At 38.0% G+C, this 17,228-nt stretch overlaps 1 protein-coding gene across 1 annotated transcript in view; it reads right to left on the bottom strand.

Moving 5' to 3' along the window:
• Nucleotides 1–544: 544 nt before the first annotated feature.
• kctd12b (potassium channel tetramerisation domain containing 12b) overlaps nucleotides 545–17,228 on the bottom strand; it is a 29,064-nt gene continuing 12,380 nt past the window's right edge. Inside the window, exon 3 of the mRNA XM_077235669.1 lies at nucleotides 545–1,800. Within this exon, the coding sequence (XP_077091784.1) occupies nucleotides 1,301–1,800 (500 nt within the window). The 3' untranslated portion in view covers nucleotides 545–1,300. The remainder of the gene's footprint in view (nucleotides 1,801–17,228) is intronic.

Genomic DNA, 17,228 nt, shown 5'->3' with positions numbered 1-17,228 from the left:
TATCAAGCGACGAGACTACTTTTTTCCCGAAAAAAACCCCATAAATAACGACTTTATTCGACTATTCCTTTTCTTCCTTGTGGGCCTGAGACGAGAGTTCAAGAGATTTCCACGACGCATGCGCGAGAACTGAGAAGAGGACGTTCTTCTTCTAATACTTCTTGTTCAGTTCTCGCGCATGCGTCGTGGAAATCTCTTGAACTCTCGTCTCAGGCCCACAAGGAAGAAAAGGAGTAGTCGAATAAAGTCGTTATTTATGTTTTTTTTTCGGAAAAAAAGTATTCTCGTCGCTTGATAAACTTATAGTTGAGCCACTGTAGGCACATGGAATATTTAAACATGTTCTTTAATGACTTTCTGGGCCGTCAAGTTTCATTCCCTCTGGCAGCCTATGTAGCAGTGATCCACCTCTCAGATTTAATCAAAAATATCTTCATTTGTGTTTCGAAGATGAACGAAGGTCTTACGGGGTTGGTACAGCATGGGGGTGAGTAATTAATGACTTAATTTTCATTTTTGGGTGAACTAACCCTTTAAGGCCAGAGTTACTAAACAGGGCGTGAGAACGCACTTCCAAAAAAAATGCAGATGGGAGTCAAAGTTCTGCTCGTGATCTAGTGACAATGAGCAAAATAAAGAACACAGACACAGTCGGATCATTTCCATAATGACAAACACAATTTACCAAGAGCAGTGCACATTTCAAAACCAGTAAATTGACGAGTGCAAACCTTAGTAAATCCCCTTGCATGGTTAATTTAAATACTCTCCTAACATAAATTTTGTGTCTAAAAGGAAACTACAAATGCATATGCAATAAGGTCAGCCAAAAAACTAACTGTCCACACTTTTTCAGCGCTAATTTCTCACAGTCTGTCTTTAGTAAATCCTGACAGTCGTTTTTTAACGGCAAAAGAGGGTTTGCGCTGGCGCAAGCTGTTAGTAAATCTGGCCCATTATCTTAAAATAACATAAGTATTTTTATGGAAGTAACTTTCAGAAACTATATATAAAATTACTAAGTAGCAATACATAAAGATTGATTCAAGAAAAACAATAAATGACATTTATTTGTTTAGGGGGGTTTTGGCATGCAAAACTGAGTGAACCACACAGAGGTGCAGTGCTGTTTAGATCAGCTTTGTGTTTAAGAGCCTCTAACAAGTAATTTATTCACATTATGTAACTGTGCTCCTTTACGCCACAACTAAGCAAAGTAACTTACATAGGCCTATAGCTGGTGCAACTCGACCCAGAACCCAAAACAATGCTGGTGTGTCAGCAGGGGGGTTTATCCATATTACTCATATTTTTTGAGCAGATCGCTTTGCCAGTGCCTCTTGCGGTCGGGGAAAAGTTTTGGTATGCGGATTTTCCTGAAATCCTCGATGCATTTCTTTAGCTCGTCCTCCATCACCTTCTTCTCGTCTTCTTCTGGGTCTTTGCATATCGGTCCACCATTCTCTCTGGTAATGGAGGTGGTGGTGGAGGTCATGGTGTTGGTGACTGTGGGTCTTGGCAGTGTTTTCAGAGACAAAGTGGTGGGGCGTGCGGGACTGATAGCGGGCGGTGGAGGGGGGCTCGGGTCCCGGAGCAGGGGCAGGACAGGGCTGTCCAGGGGTGGAAGGGGTGGGGGAAGGGGTGGAAGGGGGTCTGAAAGAGATTCGTTGTCCAGGTCAAGGGCAATATGTGTGTCATCCAGGCTACGGACTTTAGACATATGTGGCTTATATATGGTCTCCTCCACTGCTCCCGCAATATCTGGATCACTGAAACAGGGCGACAGGGATGATTTGCCTCCTGTCAATAGAAAAAAACAGAAATTAAATTATATTAATTACACATATCTATGTAAATGTGTTTGATGATGAAAGGAGGAGCAAATATACAGAAACACTGAATAATGGGTTTGTGATTTTTATACAGTATACAGCATTATTAGCATTTTTTTCAAAACAGAGAATACAAAAAGTCTTTATTATTATTTAGTAAAATTGAAAAGTAATCAAGAGAACAAAGCATAACAAATTATAATATTACAAAACATTTCAGTTTATTTTTTATTCATAACAATTATATTAAATTTAATTCAACACATTTTTTTAAAGATACTTATATAAATAACATAATTTTAATATAAAAAGGGGTTAAAATAAACTTTTTAAAATTAAGTATTGGTTTTAAAATACTAAAGAATAGACAATAAATTTGCATTACACATTAAACATGAAATCTTTAAACATTTTCATCATCCGAATGCAATCATTAGCTTTAAAACAGACACAAATATTTTTAATCGTGCAAATTGCAATTGTCACGGTTAAGTGGCTGAAGAGAAGAGCACGATGAAGAAAGAGTCAATTCCAATAATCTTTAATCCAAAAGTATGAGAGTATGAGAGGAAGAGAGAAACAGGATAACACAGGTAACATGAACATTAGGCCAGACTAAAACTGAAGGCTTATAAACAAAGCAAACAAGGGAGCAAACGAGACAATTAACGAGATGATTGACAAGGAGCAGGTTAATGGGATTAATTTATGAAACACATGAGGAAAACTGGGTCAAACAGAAGACAAATCCAAAAACAAAGGCAAAACACACATATCCCTGACATCAATGTAATAAAAAAGTATTCTAAATGCATAAAAGCAGACCACAAAACAGACTTAAAGTGAAATGTTCTCAAATAATTCCCTGACAAATTCTAAGTGTGATTCGCTTTTTCCAATGCGGAAATTGTTGCTGGTCTTTTGAACGGGGTAAAGAGTTAATCCTCCCACAGGTCCCTCTGCTTTTGAGCTACTCGTGGAGGCCAGAGGGACTCTATAGAGAATATTAAATTACATCCCTTTTTTTCTGTTTGCATTTTCAAAGCTCTGCCTCTGCTTTGAAAAAGCATTTGGACTCTTATGTCACTCGTAAAAAAATGTCTGAAGGTCATTGCTTTAGATACAAAATATCAAAGCTAGTGTCATCTGTCCTCAAATGCTCCTAGAGTTTTATCTGAACTTTTCTGAATCATTTTTGCAATTACTTTTAATCAACTGTTGTGTTGGGGATTTGAAGTCAGATAGTGTATGCATGAAGTCAGTTCTCCTCATGTTCACACAGGTGTCATAACAGAGGATCTATAGGCGTACTGTAGTTCATCATATTAACTATGAACACTAACGCCTCACAAAAACAATGTGCCACGATACTAGTCTCGTTTTGTATTTATTGATTTTATAATTGTATTTTATATAATTTTTTGCTTATTGTCAAGTCACCTTTGTTTATTTAGTGCTTCATGCAATGCAGATTGTTTCAAAGCAGCTTTACAGTGATCAACAGGAAGATAATAATCAATGATGCAAACAGAATTCAATTCGATTCCATATGACTACTAAGTCAAACGTAAGTTCACAGCCTTTGTTGATAGACGCACATCTGCAGTCCATCCTATAGAGACTGTGTCTGTTCCCCGAATAGTGAGGTCAAATAAGAAATCTATAGGATCTAGAATAAAATTTGATCGTTATTAAACCAGAACATCCAACCCGATCATATGGCAATTCGTATGAATTTTACGAGTTGCCAAATTCGTATGAATTTGTACGAATGACCTACGCCTGCCCCCGTCCCTGAACCTACCCATCACATGGGTTTATAAAAATCGTACAAATCGTACAAATTCGTACGAATTAGCCACCTTTTAATCACTCGTACGAATTCGTACGAATTGGTCTTGAAATAGCGTTGGAAAATGCCAAATTAAGTGAACTACAACAATTTCTAAAGCTTGGGCTCCTAAACACTATCATTCACACCTAAGGTGGTTATTGTAAATTAAATGATCACAGATAATAGTTTTGATGGACTCTGCCTGACAATTTATAGAGATATTATTGTTACTCAGAGAACAGGACACAGGTTTTCATTCTTTTGAAGTCCTTGTATTAAATGTTACATTTTCAACTATAAGAAAAAAATTACTGCTATCTCTTGCTCTGGCTAAACTGTATAAACATCCAGGGCTCTATGTTAATTTTCTAATAGAGTTTGCAGATTTTCTCTCAAACCTATTTGTCAATGTCGATAAAGTGCTGATTGTCATAGATTTTAACATTCACATGGATAATGCAAATTATGCACTAGCAGTTGCATTTAAAGATTTTGGCACAATTTTCTCTAGTCCATTTGAATCTGTTGAACCCATCAGATTAAAAAAGTTTAGAGAGAAAGGCAGTGCACCATGGTATTACTCATGCTCTCAATAGAGAAACTCGTAATCTAGAGCGTAAATGGAAACAAACTCATCTAGAGGTCTTTAGAATAACATGGAAAGACAGTTTGTCCCACTATAAAAAGTCTCTAAAAGCAGCCAGGGTCAAGCATATCCCCAAAACTCATAGAAAATAACCAAAACAATCCAAGGTTTTTATTTAGGCTAGTCCAGTCGCTAGATTAACTAATAAACAGGCGTCAGCCACACTGAACAGACACTTCTCAACATTATTAACTTGTCTCAATTACAACCCCATTTCAAATCTTCCATTTATGTCTAAAATACTAGAAAAAGTGGTGTCTGCTCAATTGTGCTTCTTCGCGGAAAAAAAGAAGACATTTATAAAAATATTCTGTCTAGATTGAGGCCCCATCACAGCACAGAAACTGTGTTCGTTAAAATGACACTACTTTGATTACTTCTAGCTTCTGGCTAAGGTTGCATATCAACGCTAATTTTATTTTATCTTAATGCTGGATTCGACACTAGATCATGACATACTCTTCGATTGATTTCACAATTACACTGATATTCACGGACAGGTGGCTTAGATCGTACATATCTGACCATTACCATTTTGTTATTTAAATGGGGAATTATTCAAGTTTCATTATTCAAGTTGGATTATCTCGTCAAAGGAGAAGTGCTCACTAACACAGATTTAGACAGATTTTCTTCACGAGTTCACACTTACAAATAATCAGATCCAGGGGAGGGCAAATGAGAGTAAATGTGGCTCTAACAAGTCATTTATTCACATTATGTAACTGTGCTCCTTTACGCCACAACTAAGCAAAGTAACTTACATAGGCCTATAGCTGGTGCAACTCGACCCAGAACCCAAAACAATGCTGGTGAACCCTATCCCTGGCTGGGATAGAAACCAGCTATGAATTAGGAGTCGTAGTGGTGAAGGAATGCAGAAAAAACTGTTGAGGAACAAAGGTGAGTCAGTTATAGGCCTCCTCTCATGCTGATTGGGTTGATCATTTGAGTGTGCTCCTCACAAACTTTGTTTATAAAATAATTTAGGTATTGAAGACTAGTCCATCTTTTACTTAATTGCAGTTAAAATCAGATAGTCTAAAGCCTGGTTTCATATATACAGGGCTTGGAATAAGCCAGGATTAGGCCTTGGTTCAATTGGGGCATTTAAGTACTTTTTATAAATGTGCCTTAGAATTATTTTATTTTTTTACTGTGTGTATCTTGAGACAAAACAATGGCACTGACATATTTTAAGATTATGTCAGTGCAAGTTGCTTTCAGTTAAAACAGCTCCAACATTTTAGTCTCGAACTAGCTTAAGCCTTGTCTATGAAATCGGGGTTAAGACTTTTACCCAATTGGTATTGGAATTGGTGACTTGTAACTTGTCATTTTGGCTGTATGGTATCTATGTTTTTATTCAAGTATGGTTTTCAGGTAATCTTTACACATCTGTGTCCATGGTGCTGGGGTTGCAATTAACTGGTTTGGGCGAAAAAATATGTCATTCAGAAACAACAAACAATTACATTTGGGGCAACTTTATGCCTGACATGTATCAAGGCAAAGTGATGGAGTGAGCACAGATTACATGCGTACAGGTGGAAAACAGCTGATCCAGGCTGGGTGATTTTTATATGTAAAAGAGGATACAGACAGCATTGGGATTTGCTGGGAAGAGTTCCAAGACAAAATGCTGCCAAATCTTTGTGTCCCTTGATGTTTGTTTGTTATATCAGCGGCACAAAGTGTGAGAACATGATCAGCTGTGCACAACTTTGAGACAATGCCCCTGGCTTTCACTTGTGTACAAGCTCTGGTATTATTTCATCTGCTTCTAATCACATACACAAACACCCTCATTCAGCCACAGGCTCATCGGCACTGGTACTGCTTACATAACTGAAAAACTACTGCCTCACAGAAAACCTGATAATTCCAGTGCTGTTTGCAATCTGTCTGCTGTACAAATGAGTGTGTGCAGAAATGGGTGTCCATACAATGTGGGATGGTGTGTTTTTTTGTGAGATTTCGAAGAGTGGGAGAGAAAATCTGTAAGCAGCTCATGCGCTTCTTTGAATCCCTTAATGGATGAACAAATATAAAGCCACTGCTTTCACTCAACATCTTCTCAAAAATACCACTTTTCAGAGTCACATAATGGGCACATGTCTGGTGGGGGGTGGTAGTGTTGGTCATTGGTGTTTCAATGGTAGAGACTTACTGAAAGCGTAAAATGCAGCAAATGGCCAATTTAGGAATCTTATGAAACATGCCTGCGTCCAACAGCTTAGACATGCGAGTTAGGAAACAACTTCTGGGCTCAAAGGTATCATTTTGCAAAGCAGAAGCAAGAAAACTGCCGTTCAAAGCGCACAGTCGAAACGCAGAATGCAGCGGATGTGACTGAATGTTGTAACGATGACCATTACGGACCTTATGATCATGTAAACAACAGTAACTCCTGTGCTCCAAAGGCATTGTTGTGTGGAGCGTGAGCAAAAAAATTGTCACAGAATACTAAACTGATGTAGAACGTGGTGTTCATAACTCTTTTCTTGCTCTCACAGCAAGACAACTATCATTCAAAACGCAGTAAATCAATTTCTGTCTGAAATGAGGAATGCAGCAGAATTGACAAAGTGAAGCCAAAAGAAGATAAGCCAGGTCCAAAATGGGAGAATGTACAGTAAGGCACCCAGTAATGTGCCTGTAGTTGCCGCTTCCATACAAGAAAGTATTGTATCCAAAATTCACACTTGAACTGTTACATGGCACACGGTGGACCTGACAAAAATCAGCAAAATCAGTCATGGATTGACCAATCTCATGAGCAGAATTGGTTATTATAATAATAATTTGTTATTTATATAGCGCATTTTTCGACACTCAAAGCGCTTTACAAATGAAAGGGGGGAATCTCCTCAACCACCACCAATGTGCAGCTCCACCTACATGATAAGACGGCAGCCATATTACGCCAGAACACCCACCACACACCAGCTTACTGGTGGAGAGGAGACGGAGTGATGAAGCCAATCAGAATGTATGGGGATGATTAGGCAATTGGACAAATTTGGCCAGGATGCCGGGCTTAAACCCCAACTTTTTTGCGAAGGACATCCTGGGATTTTTAATGACCACAGAGAGTCAGGACCTCGATTTAACGTCTCATCCAAAGGATGGTGCTGTTCCCCATCACTATACTGGAACGTTAGGAACCCACACAGACCACAGGTTGAGCGCCCCCTGCTGGCCTCACTTACACCTCTTCCAGCAAAAACCTGGTTTTCCCAGGAGTCTCCCATCCAGGTACTGACTAGACTCAACCCTGCTTAGCTTCAGTGGGCAACCAGTCTTGGGCTACAGGGTGATATAGCTGCTGTATCATGAGGCAGACAGTTATAAATCAGTCAATGCAAAATTACAGAGACATATTCAATTGGAAAGTTTGAGAGCAAGAGCTGTGAGCTTTACAGTGTTGCACAGTCCGCGGATATGGAAGCATATGAGTAGCAATATTCAATTTGAAATGTAATATGCAAAATGACAATGCAATATGTAAAATGGGAATGCATTTCTGTATTTAAATTTACATTTTCCATTACATTTGTGCAACGTTGGTGCAAAATGAAAAAAAAATTATATATATATATATATATATAATTTACATTTGCCATTTCATACACTAGTTTTAATATGTAAATTGAATACATATTTTAACGCTTTATAAGTTGCAAAATTAAAATATAATACAGAAATGATTCGATATTTTAACATTAACAAAAACTGTAGCAAAATTATCATTTAAATGTAATTTTTCTTAATTGCATTTACACTCACAGTTAAGACACTTGCGATTGCAATTTCATCAAATGTGCCGTAATGAATGTAGCAAAATTCAATGTGCAAATTGAAAATGCATTCTGAGCCGATCATGTCCCCGCCCCGTCCCGTCAGTCACTGCAACAAGGCGGGGCTCGGCAACAGGATAGGATATATATGTTACTCTATGGTGGCAGAGATACGAGTGTTACATTTACTGGCAGATGAAGGGGAGCGTGAACAGAGAAATTGTAGTGTTTACGAAGATTATTACGCGACTGCAGGTGATAGAACCAGTGCGTTGTTGGAACGTCTGGGATAATTTTCTGCCTTATCAGGCGTCAAAACCCGTTTGGTGTGAACATTATGCTGCGCTGTTGGTGTCTGGTGCTGGACTGTGTTAATGATGGTTTTATTTTGTATAAAATATTCTCATTGTCTGATACACATATGCTTATCTTTATTCTTATTACTATTAACTATAATTACCCAATGATGTTGGAGATCCTACAGTTTTTCCTTACAAATGCATAGGCCTATTACTCTGAGATCACAGAATATGATGGGTCAAATTCATAGCTACCGAAAAATGTGACCGCTCTTTATTTCACCATAACTGAATGTAATGTTCAATAAAGTGACTCATTTGATGTGTAACAATCTCTCCTTTATATTTTATAAAGCATATTGATCAGATATTAAAAAATATATTATTTTTTATTTTACCAGTACAAATGAAGCACAAACAAACAAAACTATTTTGTGTGAATGTGGAGCAAGTAGGGACTGGTTACGCCATCACCTGTAATTAAATGTCTAATATCTTAAAAACCGAAGCAGCACAAACAAAACTTTAACTGGCTCAAATGAACAAGACTATTTTATTTGGAGCATGTGGGGGGCTGGGTGAGCTCAGAATGACCTATAAATATTCTTTTAATATCTAAAAAACCGAAGCAGCAAAAACAAAAGAGCGAAGTAACAGCACAAACGAAGTATTAACGATTGAGGCTATTTTGCCGACGTTTTGCATTGGGTGGGGGCTGGGCAAACTTCACGCAGTGATTGACAAGAGAGGGATGGGGCGGGGCGGGGCGGGGCGTGATCGGCTCAGAATGCATTTTCAATTTGCACATTGCATTTCGCTACATTCATTGCGGGACATTTAATGAAAATGCAATCGCAAGTTCCTTAACTGAGAGTGTAAATGCAATTAAGAAAAATAACATTTAAACGATCATTTTGCTAGAGTTTTTACTTGAACATGTTAAACAGATCTAATAATTTCTTTAATACATTTTCATTTTAATTTTGCAACTTATAAAGCGTTAAAATATCTATTCAATTTACATATTAAAACTAGTGTATGAAATTGCAAATGTAAATTATATAGTTGAATTATCATTTTCCTTTTGCACAAAACGTTGCACAAATGGAAAATGTAAATTTAGATACAGAAATGCATTGCCATTTTACATCTTGCATTGTCATTTTACATATTGCATTATCATTTTGCATATTACATTTCATATTGAATATTGCTACCCACATGCTTCCATACGTGGAGAGCAAGAGGGAAGTAGAGACTGTCTGCTTGCTCTTCACAACCTCAAGCTCAACATCAGATCCTTAAAACTCAGAACTAGAGCAAATATCGGATAGTTGATTATAATAATAAATAAACTTTATTTTATGGTGAACGTGATTTCACCAAGTACCACATGTTCCTGGATCAACATCTTTGTTGATCCTGGAAAAACTTTCAGATCAACCAATCAGATTTGAGGGACAAGTTTACAGTTTATATCAAGTTTAGGCTTAGAACCAGGGTAAGATGCTTCAACATCAGTGTTATTCACCTATCATTTCCCTCTGATTTTAGGGAAAAGTTATGGGTAGGGATAGGGTAAGGACTCAATTTTGGGACAGGAATTTTATTCCAGCATCAACAGAATATGTTGATCCAGGAACATGTCTTGCTTGACAAAATCACGGTGACCTTATTTTATATAGCGCCTAAAGTTTATAAAGTTGCATCTCAAAGCGCTTTGCAAAGACATACAGAAGATATACATTGAGACATTTATATAAAAAAAATATAAAAAATAAATAGAATCATACAATCAAAATCAATTTAAAAGACATCGGAAAAAAATCACATATATGCTAGTCGGAAAAAAAAAGTTTTAAGAGAAGATTTAAAAACACTGAAGGATTCAGCATGTCTAATCTCAGTGGGGAGAGAATTCCACAGTTTTGGAGCCAAAGAAGACAAAGCCTGGTCACCCATAGAGCATAAACGAGTTGCAGAAATAGTTAAAAAGCCAGAATCAGAAGAGCGGAGATTACGCCTTGGGGTGTAGACAGTTAAATGTTCAGACAGGGATTCTGGCGATAAATCATGCAGGGTCTGTAGGTAAGCATGAGAATTTTAGAATCTATGGGAAACCTGACAGCAAGCCAGTGCAGGGACTCCAAGATTGGAGTGATGTGCTCACTTGTCCTGGACCTTGTCAGGATTCTGGCAGCTGAGTTTTGAACACACTGCAATTTATTTTAAGTTGATTTAGAGATCCCAGCGAGCAGAGGTTTACAATAGTCGATGCGAGAAAAAACATACGTGTTGGTCAGTTTTTCCGCCATGGAGAAAGATAACATGAGGCGCAGTCTTGCAATGTTTCTGAGGTGAAAAAATTATACTTTAACCGTGTTCTGGACATAAATTAAATTTGAATCAAATATCAACCCCAGATTTTTTTATTTTGTTTGAAATTTCAATGCAAAGCCATCCAACTTTAGGGTTAAAGTGCCAGCTTTACGTATTTGGTGGGATTAACCAATCAACATAACCTCAGTCTTGTCACTATTGAGACAAAGACAATTTTGTGACATCCATATTTTTTCCTCTGATATTCAGTGTTCAAGAAAGGCAACAGCCGAGTTATCACCAGGTTTTGAGTGAATGCAAATCTCAGTGTCGTCTGCGTAAAAATAAACTTAAGACCAAAGGGTTTTAGAAGTTGCCCCAGGGGAAAAATGTACATGCTAAAAATTAAGGGACTCAAAACTGAACCCTGGGGTACACCAAATTGCACTGAACCAATATTGGACCTAAATTCACCCAGGGACACATACTGCCTACGGTTTGAGTGGTAAGACTTGAACCAGTTTAATACAGTGTCAGTAACACCAAAAACAAGTGACTAAAAAAGAATGATCTACAGTGTCAAAAGCTGCACTGAGATCGAGAAGAATCAGGATTGAAAGACAGCTAGTCAGTAGCAATGAACAGGTCATTGGTGACTTTAACTAATGCTGTTTCAGTGCTATGCAGTTTGCGGAAGCCAGATCGGAGGGGCTCGAACAGATTGTGTAAAGTGAGGTGAGTGTATAACTGAGAAGCCACAATTCGCTCAAGCATTTTAGCAAGAAAGGGCGGATTGGAAATGGAACGAAAATTATTGATGTTTACCCACTCTACGTTGCTCTTTTTTGGTGCAGGAGTTTCAGCAGCGATTTTGAGTCTAGCAGGGAGACATTTATTATACTCAAGACGACAGGGCATAGAGGGGCAAAACATGATTTAAATAGACAGGTAGGTATGGGATCAACTGTAGAAGTGGCAGCTTTCATTTGTGAAACCACATTACTCAAAGAGATAAGATCAAGTGAGCTAAAATTTGAGAAAAAGGTGCAAGAAAAATACTGAGAGCAGAACAGAACAGAATTAATGCATTTGCGAGCATTGGCAATCTTGGAACTGAAATGATCAATACATTTATTACAAAGCTGAGCTGAGGCAGGTACATTAGAGGAACTGTTACCTTTGAGCAGTTTGTTAATGGTATGAAACCGTTTTCTGGGGTTATTTTGATTATTGTCAATTATCTGAGAGAAATACTGAGACCTGGCAGATACAATCTCTGCCTTATTTTCAAGTATGTGGTCTTTCCAAGCTTGGTGATGCACATTCAGGCCAGAAAGACGCCACCTTCGCTCCAGCTTATGACAAGCTGGCTTCCTATAGCGCAGCTTGACATTATACCAGGTAGTAGATCGTACAAAGGCCACAGAACAGGGTTTTATAGGTGCAAATGAGTCCAAAACCAGACAAAATAACAGTATTTAACAGGGAGATTGTCCTCCAGAGGGTCAGATGGAGAAAAGCCTCTTAATAAGGACTCAATAAAGCAGAGAAGTCCGGGAGATCAATGGATTTCCATTTGCAATAATTTACAGTGCGGTAAGAGTAAATGTTAGAATGCGAATATTCCATATTAAAAAAGATAGCATAATGGTCAAACAATCCTAAATCCGACGAGGAAAACTGCAACAAGAATTATCCATTTGAAATAATCAGATTTAAGGTGTGCCCCTTCATTTGTGTGGAGCAGTCCACCAGCTGCTTCAAATCAAAACTTTCCAATAAAGACACATATTCCTTAGTCATTACAGAGTCTTTTTTGTCAATGTGGATGTTAAAGTCCGCCAGGATAAGAGTTCTTTCAAACTTGAGACACAACCTGGACACAACATAGACAGAAGATCTGCAAATTCAGTTAAAAAGTGATCGGTAGTCTTAGGAGGTCTGTAGACTGTAGCTATGACAGTCATGATGGGTGCAGAGATACTCAGAACAAGACATTCAAAATAATTAAACTGAGGAGTGATTACTGGACTTATTATGAATTGTTGATTATACAACACAATGAAACCCCTGCCAGAGGGTCGCGGGAATCAAACAATCCGTAGCCTGAAGGAGAAAGTTCATTAAACACAAGTCCATCAGACTGTTTGTGCCATGTTTCCGTTAAGCAGACCAAGTCCAGTTTTTCTTTGATGATAATATCCGATAACAGCAGTGCCTTATTGTTCACAGTGCACGTTAAAAAAAGCCGATTTCACCAGACGCTGGGGCATTGGGGAAGACAGAGAGAGCTCCGCATGTTTGAGCGCTAACAGATTGTTAAAATCCACCCAATTGCACAGAAGCCTGTCGGTTTTACGGTGAAATACCGGTGTTCTGACGATTTGTGCTGCCTTGTCGAAAAATGCTACCGTAGCGTGAATCGATAGCAGAGTCTGTCGATTTGTGCTGCCTTCGCAAAAAAATGCTACCCAAGCGCGAATCGATCGCAGAGAATGTTGATTCATTCTCTATTGTTTCCATAATTGTGTAAATCTCACAATATTATGACATCGTTATTTCATTTAAATCAGGGTAGGTGTATGGGGAGCATATTTTGATGTTTTAAATGAACTATATTTCATATAACAATTATCACTTTTGATATAACAAGTAAAAATGACATTATGAAATATAATTATAATAAAATTCGAAGTTAAGAGTACAGTATACTGTACTGTTTTTATTTTTAAAACAGTGTGAAGAGTAAAAATTATCATCAAATATTCATCTTTGACCTGTCAAAGTTTCCTACAAGTCTCCACAGCAAGGAGCGTGGTAAGCAGAAGAAAAATGAGTCTGCACATGCGCATAACCAGTAAGTAGCACATCTCGATGGGTAGCATGAATCGTCAGAACACCGGCACAGTGATGGAGTTGGATGTGTCATGTGTAAACTTGCGCGATGAATGCTGCTCGATATATGTAGTGCAACAGTCGAAGAATTCAGACATTTCGGCAAAGTTCATAGGTGTCCTTCGTTAAATAATAATTCCTTTTTAGGTTCAGCAGTTTGGAAGCAGTGTACCTTAAAGCCATGAAGGGAAGATCCACACCAGCGGCAATCTTGTGGTATCGTGTGTCGTGATCCCGGCAACAGAAGGGTTGATTCCAGCAGATGTAGTTCAAAGATAAAAACAGCAGGCCAAAGATTAAAACGAAATTCTGCATAGCAGTTGTGTGAGTAATAAGAAGGGACTTCCAGACCTCCAAAACCCTCATTTACCACTCAGAATAGTCCAATAAATTTGAGCCAGACATGCCTGTGTTCCCTTTTCAACTGGAAGTTGTTAGAGCCATAGGTGATTGCCCTTCTTGCCTCGTAAAGAAGACAAGCCCCCAGTGAAGCACTTTTATTTAAAAAATGTCAAAGTGCAGAGGTAGTACAACCAATCCATTCAAGCACTGCTTACTCATGCCGAACGCATAAGCATTACACACAGTACCGTGCATGTCCTCACCCAACAGGACAGGGACCTAAACACTTCCGAAAGCCACCATTTTCCACTATTAGTAGAATAATAATGCTGAAACACAATGAATCCAATTATTCAGAACAGATAATACACAAGCAGATCTTATCAGAAGAAAGAAAATCTGTGGAATGATGCCATCCATGAGAATGTCCTTTTTAAGGTACTGTGACTTCTAACCTAAGATGGCGGTATTAGTACCAACAGCCAATGAATTGGTGTGTTTCTATTTAGGCTTCAGACAATCATCACCAGATGATTTTCACACCTAGTTCCCATCGTATCAGCTACTGATGCAGTGTCAAGTGAACCCATGATAGCAAACTGCCTTTCGTTGTTGATTTGGTAAGGTCTATAAGCGAGTTTAAATATATTTTCCTCAACTCTTTTCCAGGCAGTCCATCTGTTGTCTGTGGCACATTTTTACAGCACTATCATCAACTTCAATGTGTTATAAGAACACAGCTCAGTGTGTCTCTGTGTGCGCTTATGTATGTGTATGCACAGCAATGAATGTGAAAAAATGATCATCACAGTCATGCTCAGTTCAAGAATTTATTTAATATTTAAAAGAATGCTCATTTCAAGAGTAACAGCTGTAACATACTGTCAATTAACACAGAAAATGATTAGTCCGTCAGTTGTCTCAAGTGTCCCCCGGTAATATTTGAACAATATGCACAAGGACACTGGAAAGGGAAAATTTTAAAAAAAATCACACAGCAATTTCTATACACGCAATTTTCTTTTAGAAGTTTTATGTGAATATAAATAATGCTTACCCTTTATTTTTAATATATTCAGTCAATATCACCTCACCATTATTATTTTTACAAGAAACACTATGGATGTATGTATGAACGCAATGAATCAGTTTTCTTGAAACTGTAAAAAAAAATGTATTATGTAGTAACCACTTTACAAAAGCAATGAGGATCTTGAGGCTGTGCCGTATGTTGAATATAGTCATGCTGAAGGGTTCTGTCGCATCACGTGCCTAACAACAACTTATAGCTGATTTCCACAATATAGCATGACTCTCGCAACGTATGCAGTGAAATGGCATGCCCTGTCGACTAAACTGCATTATTGTAAACACAATTTTTTTTTTTTTACAAACTGAGGGACGAGTCAGTTTTAGTGAGTAAACTCAGAAAATTCCTCAGCAAATATGAAAATATATGTTTTGCAAATTAATTATGCAAATGTTCACACACATCTTTTTCAAATTGTTTTTTTTTTACAATAGCAATTCCATTCACAATGGAAAAACATTTCTTAAAGACTTCCATATGCTAACTGTAAACGTTACTGACCGAAAATAAAAAATAAAATCTGTGGCTTGACTATTTGTTATCTTGCGTTCACCCAGTGCTGGTTAAGAGCCTGCATGTGATCTGGCCTTGAGTGGGCTGTGAGATGCTTTTCAAAGAGACCGATGCATATCGTCTCTATGGTTACGGCTCATAATGGCTTTATGATGCAGTCACGTCTCCTCTGGAGGGCACTTTAATGGCTTAATCTCAATATTTGTTCACCATATACAAATACAGTTGATCTCCTAACCTAAAAGCATATTTACCAACCCTATGAGGACTACCCTCCCACCCCCCTTTATATCTATTTAAGATATCACTTTAAATAGATATAATTTCATCAATTAAACAAGATTGCTTTTTTCCATTTTAAATGGAGAGGGTCATGGTTTTCCACTATGAGGAGAATGCTGAAACACAATGAATCCAATAATTCAAAGCAAATTATACACGAGCGGATCTTATTAGAAGAACAGAAATCTCCTCACGGGTGCCGCCCATGATATAACAATACTAGCCGTGTCAACTACAATGTATGAACATAAAAGTACATTTTAAAATCACACAATTAAACCAAAAAATATAACAACCAAGTCCAAACAGAAAGAATATCAATGGAAAATTGTTCAGGCACGCTGTTCCTGGATGAAAGAAACTGCAAAGACCTACAGCTTCCAAACAAAGACTGAGGATAAATGCCTTGGCATAAAGTGATGACCGTGACCACAGAGAGAGAGAACTGAAAAACAGCCGGCCTTGAGATAACAGACAACTAACAATACAAAAAGTAGTCAAGTTTCAATCCTATGATGTCAATCACAGTGTGTTGTGTGAGACAAACAAACAAACTAACAAAACATATACCGCTTCTGATAGCCGAAGGCCGAAAGCCTCTTGGGAAGTGCTTTAACACAAGTTTGAGAAAGACATTTGTGCAATTAGTTTGAACAAGTATTGTTCAATGTTGCTACAGTGGGTCTCTCAGCTTAAGACTTTTTTTCCTTTTTGATGGACAGTGCAGATAAAACAGACAATAGAGAAAAACTGCGACACTATCGTTGCATCGCTGTACATGTTCCTCCATCTGTACGATTCTCATCTCCGTTCCCTCAAGAGTTCCTGAACAATGCAGACATAGACTTTAATTAATCCCACTGTGTCAATATTTGCTTTAGATTCTCTTTGAACTTCCTCCCAGATTCTCTTGTTTATCTGCATTGACAGCTGCCTGTACCGTGACGGATCCTTAACGCATTACTCACATGCCAGTCTCAATCTGACTCACGGTGTGCGTGTGAATGTAAGCAACAGAAATGAATCGATCTAAATAGAAAGATGAAAATAAACTGTAATCTAGCTAAAATCCTAAATTGGAAAGCATTTGCAGTCTGCATGTTGGCAAGTAACGCTGTAGTGCACGACTGGCCTGTATAAAGCTGTGAAGTCGCACAATTCTCACAAAGCATTTAAAGAGGTAAACACCCATCCCTGTAAATCTTCTTGGGTCAGGCGACTGAGGATAGAGCTTCTTGAGATTATTGACTATTAGAGGGAAGATTAAAGGCTCAAGACTCCAGATGGTTGAGGTGATTCCTGTAAGAAATCTTAGTTTGCCCCAACTCAGATTCTACTCCGAAGTATATTTAAGAAGGAGCTTATCCCGAAAATGG

Source organism: Siphateles boraxobius, unplaced genomic scaffold (assembly GCF_051911475.1).
Source record: "Siphateles boraxobius isolate OS27281-9 unplaced genomic scaffold, OSU_SipBor_1 2, whole genome shotgun sequence".
Classification (NCBI taxonomy): Eukaryota; Metazoa; Chordata; class Actinopteri; order Cypriniformes; family Leuciscidae; genus Siphateles; species Siphateles boraxobius.
This window is presented reverse-complemented; position numbering and strand designations above follow the sequence as displayed.